At 35.9% G+C, this 14,036-nt stretch overlaps 1 protein-coding gene across 2 annotated transcripts in view; it reads left to right on the top strand.

Moving 5' to 3' along the window:
• Positions 1–14,036, top strand: part of STK3 (serine/threonine kinase 3) — a 272,048-nt gene that overhangs the window by 23,182 nt on the left and 234,830 nt on the right. For both annotated transcript variants that reach the window (XM_072734231.1, XM_072734232.1), the window contains exon 2: positions 11,397–11,477. In XM_072734231.1, coding sequence (XP_072590332.1) covers positions 11,397–11,477 — 81 coding nt within the window. The remainder of the gene's footprint in view (positions 1–11,396; positions 11,478–14,036) is intronic.

A 14,036-nucleotide genomic window follows, 5' to 3' on the forward strand; every position in this document is an offset into this window, starting at 1 on the left:
TCTGAAAACAATGTGGAAGAAGACTGCTTTTCCTCACAGTATTAGCAATGGCAGTATAATAGATTATGTTCTCTCCTGCTTTTTGAGATAGAAGGTCAAATGACAGGAAGGCCAGATTGTATTATCTACTTTTTTTTTAACGAAAACAGTAGACAATTTTATTTTCACATTTCATAATACAAATGATATTTTCTCTTTTGATACAAAAATACAAAAAGTATTTTCTCTTTGATAAGAAGGGGGAGCAAGTTTTCCTTGTGATGTTGGTAGAAAACACCCAGAGTCTTAGCACCATTGGTCCCTGGTGAAGTAAAACAAGTAATATAAAATGGACATAAAGGGGATCCTGTCTCTTCTTGTCTGGTCCAGTCATTCCTGGCTAAGGGGCACCATCATGAGATGGGCAGGAGGTCTCATCATTGGGGGCCCAGGCATCATTGGCATGTGGCCTCCCATAGATGGCCTTTTTCCAGGAGCAGGTGCCACTGGCATCATCCCAGGAGGAGGAGGGCCCTCCATAGGGGGTGCCAGCATCATACTAGGACGTGGAGGACCCGGGAGACTGGGAGGAAGTGGAATCATTGCCCCTGCAGAAGAAGGACCAGAGGTATCTTCCCTTGTTGAATCGCAGGGATTGTTTTGTCGATCAGGCTCTGAGCTTGCTCTTTCATCCATTTCTTTTTTTTTTTTTTTTTTAACAGAGTTTTTTTTTTTAATTTTTTTAATTTAATTTTATTTATTATAGTCACAGAGAGAGAGAGAAGCAGAGACATAGGCAGAGGGAGAGAAGCAGGCTCCATGCACCGGGAGCCTGACGTGGGATTTGATCCCAGGTCTCCAGGATCGCGCCCTGGGCCAAAGGCAGGCACCAAACCGCTGCACCACCCAGGGATCCCTCTTTCATCCATTTCTGATAGTAGTCTTTCACATTATCTTTATGTTTCCCTCCACTGCATTGTGTGTTTCTCCCAGATTGAGAGTCATGGGTGAGATGTGGCACAGTAGTCACAATAAAGCTTAGGCATGTTGCTTTGCAGGCCATTGACCACTCTGTCCCACACCGCCCGGAAATGACAGCCACTTACTTGTTTTAAAAAGACAGTTCTGGGGTATCTCTGCATAAGTATGTAATAAACCCTACCTATCCAGTTCCATAAGAGAAATATCTTGTGGGGACTTCTTCACAATATTCCCTAGCGCCTGGGAGAATTTGAGCTCTAAAGATACTAGTTAAGAATTTTTTGGGACCTCTGGTTAAAAACATATAGTTATGATGAAATTCTGAGGTATTAAAAACCACAGTATATCAAGTATAGATGAAATTATGCTAATTATATTGTGTTTGCCAAGGCAGTGAAATAGGAAAATGTGTATGTGTATATGTATTTTAAATTGGCTTTTAATTAAGAGCTTTTTTTTTTAAGCTGTAAGGGTTTTCAAAGCAGACAATATAAAAATTATTTGAAATTAAACCATAATTGAAGTGATTAATTTTCATTTAAAACACCAGAAATTGAAAGAGGAAATAGAAACAAACATCATGAAACAGGAATTAACTTACCAAAATAAATCATGTGCTTTCACTTGACAGACACTCCAGAGACCTTCTTTTTGCCTGAGTTACATTAGTAACATTTCAGTTGTTCAGCATGTTGAGAAAATGAGACCTGTGAACTCATAGAAAATTAAGTGCTTACTGCATTGTTTGGAGGATCCATGACTTGGTGGTTTAAAGCCAGATTATGAGCCTGCTTTGAAGAACTTTCGTAACTCATGAAGAAGTACGCAGTAGTTAGATTACTTGTTAGTAGAAGACCTTCTCCCTCACTCTGTTACGTGCATAGCTTATCGTGAGTTACTTGTGCTTGCTTGGCCATGAAGGACTTGAAGCACCTTTGCTTTCTGAGGCATGGTAGTGAATATTCTTGAAAATTCAAGAGACTGACTTCTCTTTCTGGTAGGGAGATAGTCTTTGGTTCATGGTATCCAGTTCGCTCTTTCCTCCTGCTCATCAAAACCCCTTCCTGTTTTTCTTTCTTTCTTACCTGGTCCATGTCTTCAGCCCTTCTTTTGCCAATATCTTTTTTTTTTTTTTTTTTAAGATTTATTTATTTATTAGAGACACAGAGAGAAAGGCAGAGATACAGGCAGAGGGAGAAGCAGGCTTCCTGTGGGGAACCCGATATGGGACTCGATGCCAGGACCCCGGGATCACGACCTGAGCCAAAGGCAGACACTCAACCGCTGAGCCACCCAGGCGTTCCTTGCCAATATCTTTGACACCTTTGTTGCATGTTCTTCTGTGCATGCATCATCAGAATGCCAGATTCCTTTGTTTGCTGTCCCTTGCGTACTTTATTTTATTTTTTTTTAAAGATTTTATTTATTTATTCATGAGAGAGAGAGAGAGAGAGTCAGGTAGAGAGAGAGAGAGAGGAAGAGAGAGAGAGGCAGAGACACAGGCAGAGGGAGAAGCAGGCTCCATGCAGGGAGCCCAATGTAGGACTCCATCCTGGGACTCCAAGATCACGCCCTGGGCCGAGGGCAGAAGCTCAATCATTGAGCCACCCAGGTGTCCCTCTCTTGCATACTTTAAGACACTTTTGAACAGGGCTGAAGAAAATATGAAACCTTGAAGATTGCCCATTTTAAATTGCTGGCTCTTTGACAACCTTAATAAGGCCTGCAGTTAAACTTCATGAGGTGTTTAATTTTTATTCTTCACTCTAGCTATTTCAAATATAGTCTTATCTTCTCAAATCTCAGATTTTAACTTCCTCACAGCAGTTGAATATCCCTCTGACTTCTAAAGCAAATAGAAGTCAATATATGAGAGCTCCTTTAACTTTCTGCCATTAGTCTGTTTAAGCCTGTTCATCCTTTCCTCCTAATATAATGAGAGAGGTGTCCCCAACCCTTTGATGTTAAGGCAGTCCCATCCACGTGTGCTTTGGATTCTTTCCTTCCACCCTTTTCAGGGACATGCTTTAGCAGTTATCTCTTCTTTTCGCTTGTATTTTCAATTTTCCCCTATTCTCCTAATTCATTCAAAACAGTATTTATACTTATTCAAGCATTTCAAATAGGTTCTTTGCTTGTTTGGCCTTATCTTCCTTCTCAGATTCATGTTTCCAGTCACTTATCCTTTCTAGAAACTTCCAAGTGGAAGGTGATCCATAATTGTTGTCTCTGCCTCTTCATTTTTATTCTGTTGTCTCATACTGTGTGTGTGTCTCTTTCACTATCTTTGAACTGACATGGTTTCTGGTGAGAAGTCGGCTGTTAGTCATATTCTTGTTCTATTCATGATGAGTCATTTTCTCTTGCTGCTTTTAAGACTTTTTGTCTTTCAGCACTTTGACTTACAGTGTGTCTACACATGGGGATCTTTTTGTGTTGATCTTATTTAGGATTAGTTTACCTTGTTGGATGTATAAATTAATGTTTTCTGTCAAATTTGGGGAGTTTTTTTTAAGATTTTATTTATTTGTTAGAGCATGTGTAAGTATGGGAGGGGGCATTGGGAAAGGGAGAGGCAGACTCCCCACTGAGCAGGGAGGCCAATGTGGGGCTTGATTCCAGGACCCTGGGATCATGACCTGAGCCGAAGGCAGATTCTTAACTGTCTGAATCACCCAGGTGCCCAAATTTGGGAAGTTTGTAGCCACTGTTTTTTCAAATAATTTTTTTCTGCCCCATATTCTGTCTTTTCTCCTGAGACTCCCATTATATGTGTATTGCTATGTTGTTTGTATCACCAGTCTCTGAGACGGTTTCTTCCATCTTTTTTGGGGGGCGGGGCAAGCTATGGGTTTGATAGTTTATTTATTATTAGGCTTATCACTTTTAGTTGAGAAAATTGCCAATTTTCTTTTTTTTTTTTTTTAAAGAAAGAGAATTTTTTTAAATTTATTTATTCCTGGAGACACAGAGAGAGAGAAAGAGAGAGAGAGGCAGAGGGAGAAGCAGGCTCCATGCAGGGAGCCCGACGTGGGACTCGATCTCGGGTCTCTAGGATCACACCCCAGGCTACAGGCGGCGCTAAACCGCTGAGCCACAGGAGCTGCCCAAATTGCCAATTTTCAATACTTATCCCAAATTTAGCCCATTTTTTCTGGAAGCAAAGCTCCTATTTTTCATAGTCAACCTTGTCCTGGTAAAAGTACAGTTCTTGCTACTGATGAAATTGTTGGTATAAGTGATGGTAACAGGCCTAGGCTGGAAGGCCACAGAATCTTTCTGTTATTACCCAAAGCCATGAGAGGGTTTCAAGAATAAATGCTTTTCAGTATTTTGGCTACTTTTTTTTTTTTTTTTAAGATTTTATTTAATCATGAGAGAGACACAGAAAGAGGCAGAGACATATGCAGAGGGAGAAGCAAGCTCCCCCTCTGCAGGGAGAGCCTGCAGGGAGCCTGTTGTGAGACTTGATCCTAGGACCCAGGGATCATGACCTGAGCCAAAGGCAGATAGATGCTCAACCACCGAGCCACCCAGGCATCCCTCTCCTTACATTTTCTTTTTTAAAAAGATTCATTTATTTTAGAGAGAGAGCAGGGCGAGGGGCAGAGGAGGAATAGAGAGAGAGTCCCAAGCAGATTCTGAGCTGAGTGTGAAGGGCTCGATCTCACAGCCCTGAGGTCATGACCTCATTAAGGATATTGGTCTGTGGTTTTCATGTTGTAGCTCTGTGTGGTTTTGGTATTTATGTGTAGTAATGCTGGTCTTACAGAGTAAGTTTGGAAGTGTTCCTTTCTCTACAGTTATTTTTTTGGAAGAGTTTGAGGAGTGTTGGTGCTAATTCTTCCTTAGGTGTTTGATAGAATTCTCCTTAGTCCCAGTCCCCTTAGTCTCTTTAGTCCCAGGCTTTGCTTTGTTGAGAGAGTTTGATTACTCCTTAAGTCTCCTTAGTAGAGGTCTGCTGAAATTTTTATTTCTTCAATATTCAGTCTTCGTAGGCTGTACGTTTCTAAGAATTTAACCATTTCTTCTGTGTTATCTGATTTGTTGGTGTATAACTATTCATAGTACTCCCCTATAATTGTTTTTATTTCTGTGACCCATGAGTTTTAATGTCCCCTCTTTCATTTTTAATTTTAATTATTTGAGTGTCTGCTCTTTGTGTCTCTCTCCTGCTCTCTGAAGTCTAGCTAATAGTTTAATTTTATTGGTCTTTTCAAAAACAAACTGAGTTTTTGTTTTAGTCTGTTTAGGCTGCTATAACAAAATACAGACTGGGTAGCTTATAAACAGCAAATTTGTTTCTCATAGTTCTGGAAGCTTGGAAGTCCAAGACCAAGATGTCAGGATGGTTATATTCAGGTGAAAACTTTCTTGTTCACAGTGGGCACCTTGCTGTGTCCTCAAATGGAGAAAGGGGCTAGGGATTTCTTTGAAACTTGTTTTATAAGACATAAATCATGCGAGTGCCTTAGTTGTTTAAGGAGTTAGACTTGTTCTGGTATGTAGTTTAAGTTACTTTGTGGATTGGCATAGTATTTTTAAGATTTGTTTTTAATTTCCTTTTTGGAGAATCTAAAGTAGCATTTATGTTTTGGTGATGTAGTATCCTTTCTAAAACAAAGCTACTGAGGGATCTCTGCTGATGACTTTTTTATCGTAAGAGTTCTCTTAGCTTCTCTTAGTGGGAAAGATTCTCAGCCGCATTTGACCTCTGGGTTTGTTCTTTTTCAGCTTCCTTGTAATTTTTTTTCTTAAGAAATTGATTTTGTTAGGTTTTGTAGAGTGTTTTTTCTTTTTTTTCTTTTTTTTTAAGATTTTATTTATTTATTCATGAGAGACACAGTGAGAGAGAGGCAGAGACACAGGCAGAGGGAGAAGCAGGCTCCATGCAGGGAGCCCGATGTGGGACTTGATCCCGGGTCTCCAGGATCAGGCCCTGGGCCGAAGGCAGGCGCTAAACTGCTGAGCCACCCAGGGATCCCTGTAGAGTGTTTTTGAAATGATACAGAGATTGGTGTTCAGCTACAAATCAAGGAAACTCCTACATAGATTGCTATGGCTCTTTTTCTGCATAGCTCTCTTCTCAAGTATTCTGTTATACAGATCTTATTTGCATTACCTCCAAAACTTCCATCTCTGTTTCTTCCACTCAGCTAGAATTATTGCCTGTGTTTGGGTTTCCCTTTCCCTGCATTATAATCTGGACATAGCCTCTAGATATGAAGTGCAGGTGATAGCAGGGCTTATCGTCTTTCCCTTTTCTCAGTAATCTCAGTCCTGAAATGCCTGATACCTACTGTTTGAAAATACTTGTTTTCTACATTTTGTTGAGTTTTCTTGTTGTTTATTAGAGACAGTTCTGGATCCTGTTACTTTCTTATGGTTGGAAGTGGAAATTCTGTATTGGACATTTAAAATCTTTAAGTTGTTTGAACTTTCAATAGCTTTTAACATGGTCAGTTACTACCTTTTTGTCCTTAATGTCATCATTTCTTAAATATATTTTCCTGGGACCTGTTTTCTCTTTGATCTTATTTCTTAGACATTTAAAAATCAAATCCTATTTAATCAAAACCAGTTCTGTTGATAATCTCTTTAATATTTTGAATAACTTCATTCTTACTGCTAATACTGTATTCTATGGATCCGTATTTTGAATCTGCTCCTAATTATAGTTTCCCTCCCCAGTTTTGCTCACCACATATCTTCTTTCTACTGCATTTGAGGGGAAATGATTTTTTTTTTTGAGCATTATTGACACACAGTGTTAACATTAGTTCAGGTGTACAACATAGTGACTCAGCAAGTTTACACATTATGTTATGCTTATTACAAGTATAGCTACACCATTTATTGCTGTATATCACTATTATAATATCACCAACTATATTCCTTATGTTGTGCTTTTTATTCTTATGATTTACTCATTCCATAACTGGAGCCTGTATTTCCTACTCGCTTTACCCATTTTGCCCAGTTCTCCCATTCCGTCTTCTCTGAAAACCTTTTCTGTATTTTATAAGTCTGATTCTGATTTTTATTTATTCATTTTTAAAAAAATATTTCACTTATGAGGGAAATCATATAGTTTTACCTTTCTTTGTCTTGTTTCACTAAGCATGATAACCCGTAGGTCCATCCATGGCATCTGAAATGGCAACATCTCGCCTTTTTTTATGGCTATGTAATATTTTAGTGTGTGTGTGTCTGTAACACACATTCATTACCCATTCCAAAACTGGTAGACACTTAGACTGCTTCCATATCTTGGCTATCGTAAATAATGCTATGATACACATAGGGGTACATGTATCTTTTTAAATTAGTGTTTTCATTTTCTTTGGGTAAACACTCAGTAGAATTACTGGATCATATGGTATTTCTGTTTTTAACTTTTTGAGGAATATCCATACAAGTTTCCGCAGTGATTGTATCAATTTACATTCCCGGGAACAGTGTATGAGGGTTCCATTTTCCATATTCTTGCCAACAGTTGTTATTTCTTGTTTTTGATTGTAGCCATTCTGACAGGTGTGAGGTGATAACTCATTGTGGTTTTGATTCGCATTTCTCACGATTAGCGATGTTGAGCATCTTTTCATGTGTCTGTTGGTCATCTGTCTTCTTTGAAGAAGTGGCTATTCAGATCCTCTGCCTATTTTTTATTCAGATTGTTTGGGTTTTTTTGATGTTGAGTTGTGTAAGTTCTTTATATATTTTGTATATTAACCCCTTATTGGATACATTATTTGCAAATATCTTTTCCCATTTAGTAAGTTTTCTTTTTGTTTTGTTGATTATTCCTTTGCTGTGCAAAAGGTTTTTATTTTGATGTAGTCCAAATTGTTTATTTTTGCTTTTGTTTCTCTTGACAAATTGACATCTAGAAAGATGTTGCTATGGTTAATGTCAGAGTGTTTTCTGCCTGTGTTTTCTTCTAGGATTTTTATGGTTTCAGTTCTCATATTTAAATCTTTAATCCATTTCAAGTTTATTTTTGTGTGTGGTATTAAAAGATGATCTAGTTTCATTCTTTTACATATAGCCATCCAGTTTTCCAGCACCAATTTTTGAAGAGACTTGTCTTTTCCCCATCATATCTTCTTTCCTCTTTTGTCATTAATTGACCATATAACTGTGAGTTTTTCTGGGCTCTCTATTCTATTCCATTGATCTCTGTGTCTATGTACTGTAGGAGTACCATATTGTTTTGATTACTGCAGCTTTGAAATGTGGAATTGTGGTATCATTGGCTTTGTTCTTTTTTCTCAAGATTGCTTTGGCTCTACAGTGTCTTTTGTGGTTCCATACAAATTTTAGGATTATTTGTTCTAGTTTTGTGAAAAATGCTATTGGTATTTTGATAGGAACTGCATTGAATGTAGTTTGCTTTGGGTAAAATGGGTATTTGAACAATATTTGTTCTTCCAATCCATGAGCATGGAATATCTTTCTATTTGTGTCATCTTTAATAACTTTCATTAATGTTTTATAGGTTTTGGAGTATATATTTTTCATCTCTTTGGTTATGTTTATTCCTAGATATTTTATTCTTTTTGGTACAATTATAAATGGTGTTGCTTTTTAAATTTTTCTTTCTGCTACTTTGTTTTTGGTGTATAGAAATGTTGCCAATTTCTAGTTTTGTGTCCTCCAATAATGAATTTATTCTTACTTTTAGTAGTTTTTTTTGTGGAGTCTTTAGAATTTTGCATGTACAGTGTCACGTCACCTACAAATAGTGGCAGTTTAACTTTTCGTTACCAATATGGATGCCTCTTATTTCTTTTTCTTGTCTGATTTCTGTGACTTGGGTTTCCAGTACTGTGTTGCATGAAAGTGGTGAGAGTGGACATCGTTGTCTTGCTCCTGATTTTCAAGGAAAAGCTCTCAGTTTTTTACATGGAGTATGATATTAGCTGTGGGTATTTCATAAAAGGCCTTTATTTGAGATGTTTCCTTCTAAGCCTGCTTTGTTGAGAGTTTTTCCTTCTAAGCCCACTTTGTTGAGAGTTTTTATTATGAATGGTTGGCAAATTTTGTTACATGCTTTCCTTGCATCTGTTGAGATTATTATATGATTTTTATCTTTTGTTTATGTGATGTATCATGTTGATTGATTTGTAAATATTGAACCATCCTTGCATCCCTAGAATAAATCCTACTTGATCATGGTGAATGATCTTTTTAATATATTTTTGTATGTGTTTAATATTTTGTTGAAGATTTTTGCATCTGTGTTCAATTGGGGAATTTGGCCTATAGTTTTCATTTTTTGTATTGTCTTTGGTTTTGGTATCAGGGTAATGCTGACCTTGTAGAATGTATTTGGAAGCTTTTCTTCCTCTTCTATTTCCTGTGATAGTTTGAGGAGAATAGGCATTAATTATTCTTTAAATGATAGAATTCACCTGTCAATCCATCTGGCCCTAGACTTTTTTTTGGTAATGTTTTGATTGCCATTTCACTTTTGTTACTAGTAATAGGTCTGTTCAGATGTTCTTTATGGGAAATGATCATTTTTATTTTTATTTATTTATTTAAAAAAAATTTTTTTTTTTTTAAGATTTTATTTATTTATTCTTGAGAGATAGAAGGAGAGACAGAGCCAGAGACACAGGCAGAGGGAGAAGCAGGCTCCATGCACCGGGAGCCCGACGTGGGATTCGATCCCTGGTCTCCAGGATCGCGCCCTGGGCCAAAGGCAGGCGCCAAACTGCTGCGCCACCCAGGGATCCCGGAAATGATCATTTTTAAATAGAGTTCCTAACATTATTTTCAAAGATTTTTTTTTTTTTTTTTTTAAGTAAAGCTTTTTAAAAAACTTGACCCTGTTTACCTCTACATTCTGGTCACTTTTTCTTTATTTATACTAACTTATTTTGATTTTTCAAATGTGATGTTACTTTTTTTTTTTTTTTTGATGTTACATTTTTACTGAATTAATTTTGGTCCATCAAGTACACCATGAATAATCCTCTTACCGCTTTCTTCTAGTTATCTGCATATGCCATACATGCAGATGACTTTTAAAGAAGGCAAAACAAAACAAAAACACATTTTATTACAGCAAGCAAAGTATAAAACTAAAGCCTCATAAGTGAAGTCAAAATACAAGTGAAAATATTTGCAGCCTAACCAAAGTCTAATAATTTACCTTGTGTACAGATAAGAAAAAGATAAAAAAAAAAAACAATCAGTAGTAAAATGAGCAAAGAAATTGAATAGATGGTCTAGTTTCATAACAGTATTAAAAGATACTCTGTTTCACTCATAATAAAAGAAATGTAAATTAAATCTATTCTGAGTAACAAGTTTTTAGCTGACATATTGACTGAAATCCAAATATATAGTTAAGTACTTTGTTGGTGGAACTGTAAAAAAAAGAGGTTCTCTCATGTGCTAGTGGTAGGAGAATAAATTGGTACAAGCCCCCTGAAGAGCACTTTGCTAATATCTATCAATATACATATATATTTATATAATGTACAGTTATAGTAGATAAAATATAAAATGTAATCAATAACTTTAGTAATTAGTATATAGTTATTATAATGATTTTATTAGTTATATTGCATTGTTATGACATATATGATTATGCCTATAGTATATATATGCTTGTTTATCAACATATATGCTTATATATTTTTTTGTGTGTATGTATGTGTAGTTGTTGGACTTTACAGTTTCATTTCTGGGAATTTATCCTGCAGATAATACTGGCACATGTGTCAATTGATTTAGGTATACATTTATTCAGTGCCTTGTTGTTTATAATGGCAAAATGAACTTAGATATCCATAAATAAGTGAGTGGTGAGTAAGAGATGCTACATCTTTGTAATAGTATAGGATATAGATGTAAAAAAGAAAGAATGAGGGCAGCCTGGGTGGCTCAGCGGTTTAGCGCTGCCTTCAGCCCGGGTCATGATCCTAGAGACCTGGGATCGAGTCCCATGTCAGGCTCCCTGCATGGAGGCTGCTTCTCCCTCTGCCTGTGTCTTGCCGCTCTCTCTCTCTGTGTCTCTCATGAATAAATAAATAAAATCTTAAAAAAAAAAAAAAGAATGAGGATGTTTTCTATGTACTTGTGTTGTAGAAATCTCCAACATAGGCTACATGTTGTTAAGTAAGAATGACAATTTAATAGTGTGGATAGAAAGAGTATGTTTAAAATGCTATCTTGTGTGTTAGAAAGGGGGAGAAATAAAATATACATTCATATTTGTATAAAGCCTTCATAAGAAGCTAATAAAACTAGTTATCTTAGGTGTTTCTGGGCAGATTAAGAACAGGGTTGAAGGAGACTGTTTGCCTTATTTTTTTTATACTGCTTGATTTTTGAACTATGAACATATTGCCTCTTAAAAATAAAATTAAAAATTTTATAAAAGGTCTTAAGGAAATTTTTTTTTTATTTTTCTTTCTTATCAGTAAGCTAAAAAAGCTGAGTGAAGACAGTTTGACTAAGCAACCTGAAGAAGTTTTTGATGTATTAGAGAAACTTGGAGAAGGGTAAGTACAAAAAATATGAAAGCAGCCATAGGTACTGACAGAAAATGATAAGATACTATGTAATATTAATCTTTCACTATTTTTTCTTCAGTTGAATAGCAGTAGTATAGAGGGAAGACAACACAGTAAAAGTCATATATGACATGCCCATGGCAAACATCAAAATTTTAAGGTGAAAAACTGAAAGCTTTTCTTCTAAGATCAGTTATATGACATGGATGAACATGCTCACCACTTTTATTTAACATAGCATGGGAAGTCCTAGCTGTGGAGCAATTAGGCAAGAAAAAGAAATAAAAATATCAAAATGAGGAAGGGAGAGGTGAAACTTTCTCTATTTGCAGATGACATGATATTATATATAGAAAAATCTCAATACACCAAAAAAGTTATGAGAATTAATAAAACAATAAATGAATTATAATTACATCAAAAAGGAGAAAATATCTAGGAAAAATTTAACCAAGTAGGTGAGAATCTGTATACTGAAAACTGTAAGACATTGATGAAGAAATTGAAGACACATACATCAAAAGATACTCTGTGCTCATAGATTAGGAGAATTCATATTGTTAAATATCCCTATTACCCAAAGCAATCTACAGATTCGGTGAAATCCCTAACAAAGTACCAATGGCATTTTTCACAGAAGAAGATCAAATATTTGTACAGTTTGTCTGGAACCACAGAAGACCCCAAATAGCTAAAGCAATTACTAGAATAAAGAGTAAAGCTGGAGGCATTATGCTCCCTGATTTCAAACTGTGTTACAGAACTGTAGTAATCAAAATAGTATGGTATTGGCATAAAAACAGATATATAGAATAATGAAACAATAGAGAGCCCAGAAATAAACCCATGCATATTTAGCAAATTAATTTAGGACACAGTTACCTCAGTGGGCAATGGGCAACGGGCAAAAGATAGTTTCTTTAATAAGTGATGTTAGGAAAAGTGCCACATGCAAAAGAATGAAACTGGGCTTCTGTCTTATACCATACATAAAAAAATCAACAAAAAATGGATTAAAGACTTAAATGTAAGACCTGAAACCTAAAACTCCTAGAAGAAAACATAAGCAGTAAGCTCCTTGACTTTGGTCTTGACATGACTTTTTGGATTTGACACCCAAAGCTAAGGCAACAAAAGCAAAAACAAAAACAAGTGGACAACATCAAACTAAAAAGCTTCTGCACAGTGAAGGAAACTATCAGTAAAATGAAAAGGCAACCTGTAGAATGGGAGAAAATATTTGCATGTGATATATCTGATAAGAGGTTAATATCTAAAACATACAAAGAACTCATGCATCTTAATAGCAAAACCCCAAACATTTCAATTAAAAAGTGGGTAGAGGATCTGAATAGTTATTTTTCCAAAGAAGACATCCAGATGGCAAACAGATACATGAAACATCACTAATCATCAGGGAGATTAAATCATAACCACAGTGAGATATCACCTCACGTTTGTTAGAATTGTAATTATCAAAAAGACAAGAAATAACAAATATTGGTGAGAATTTGGAGAACAGGGAACTGCTATGCACTGTTGGTGAAAATGAACATTGGTGCAGCCACTATGGAAACAGTATGGAAGTTCTTCAAGATATTAAAAATAGAACTACCATATGATCAAGCAATCTCATTTCTGGATGAATATATTTATATATGAAGGAAACAAAGTCACTGTCTTGAAGAGATATCTGCATCTGTGTTCACTGCACCATTATTTACTTGGAGACAACATAAGTGTTCCATTGATGGTTAAATGGTTAAAGAAAATTTGGTATATACAGATGGCCCCCAACTTACATGGTTTGATTTATGATTTTTCAACCTTATGATGGTGCAAAAGTGACATGCATTCAGTAGAAACCATATGTTGAATTTTGAATTTTGATCTTTTCCTGGGCTAATGATCTACAGTATGATACTCTTCTTGTGGCGGTGGTTAGCAGAAGTAAGCCACAGCTCTTACTCAGCCATGCAAGTGAGGGTAAACAATTGATATAACCATTTCATACTCATACAGCTGTTCTGTTTTTCACTTTCAGCACAGTCTTCAACAAATTACATGAGATATTCAACACTTTATTATAAAATGAACTTTGTGTTAGATGACTTTGCCCAACTATAGCGTGGTGTTAAGTGTTTTGAGCATATTTAAGATGGTACATGTAGGCCAAGCTACCATGTTCAGTAGGTTAAATGTATTAAATGCATTTCTTTCTTATGTTATTTTGAACTTTGTTAAGCAAGTAAACATAAGGCCATCTTTTAGGACATTTGGACTCATTTTATTTGGGGAAAAATGAGTAATAGATGTAAATAGATGTAAATAGAGTGTCTCAGTGAGACAAGAATAGTTGATATGATTTTAAAATAATTTATGAATATGAATTGTAGAAGGACTTTCAAAATAACAAATGGCACAAAACAATTAAAATGGTGTAACCCAGGGAGAGCAAGGAAAAGGAAAAAAGAGAAACAAAAATGTTAAGTAATGAGCTAAGTGTAAGTTGGAAGGAATAAAATGAAATATATTTTTCACTAAATG

The sequence above is a fragment of the Vulpes vulpes genome, chromosome 13 (genome assembly GCF_048418805.1).
Source record: "Vulpes vulpes isolate BD-2025 chromosome 13, VulVul3, whole genome shotgun sequence".
Classification (NCBI taxonomy): domain Eukaryota; kingdom Metazoa; phylum Chordata; class Mammalia; order Carnivora; family Canidae; genus Vulpes; species Vulpes vulpes.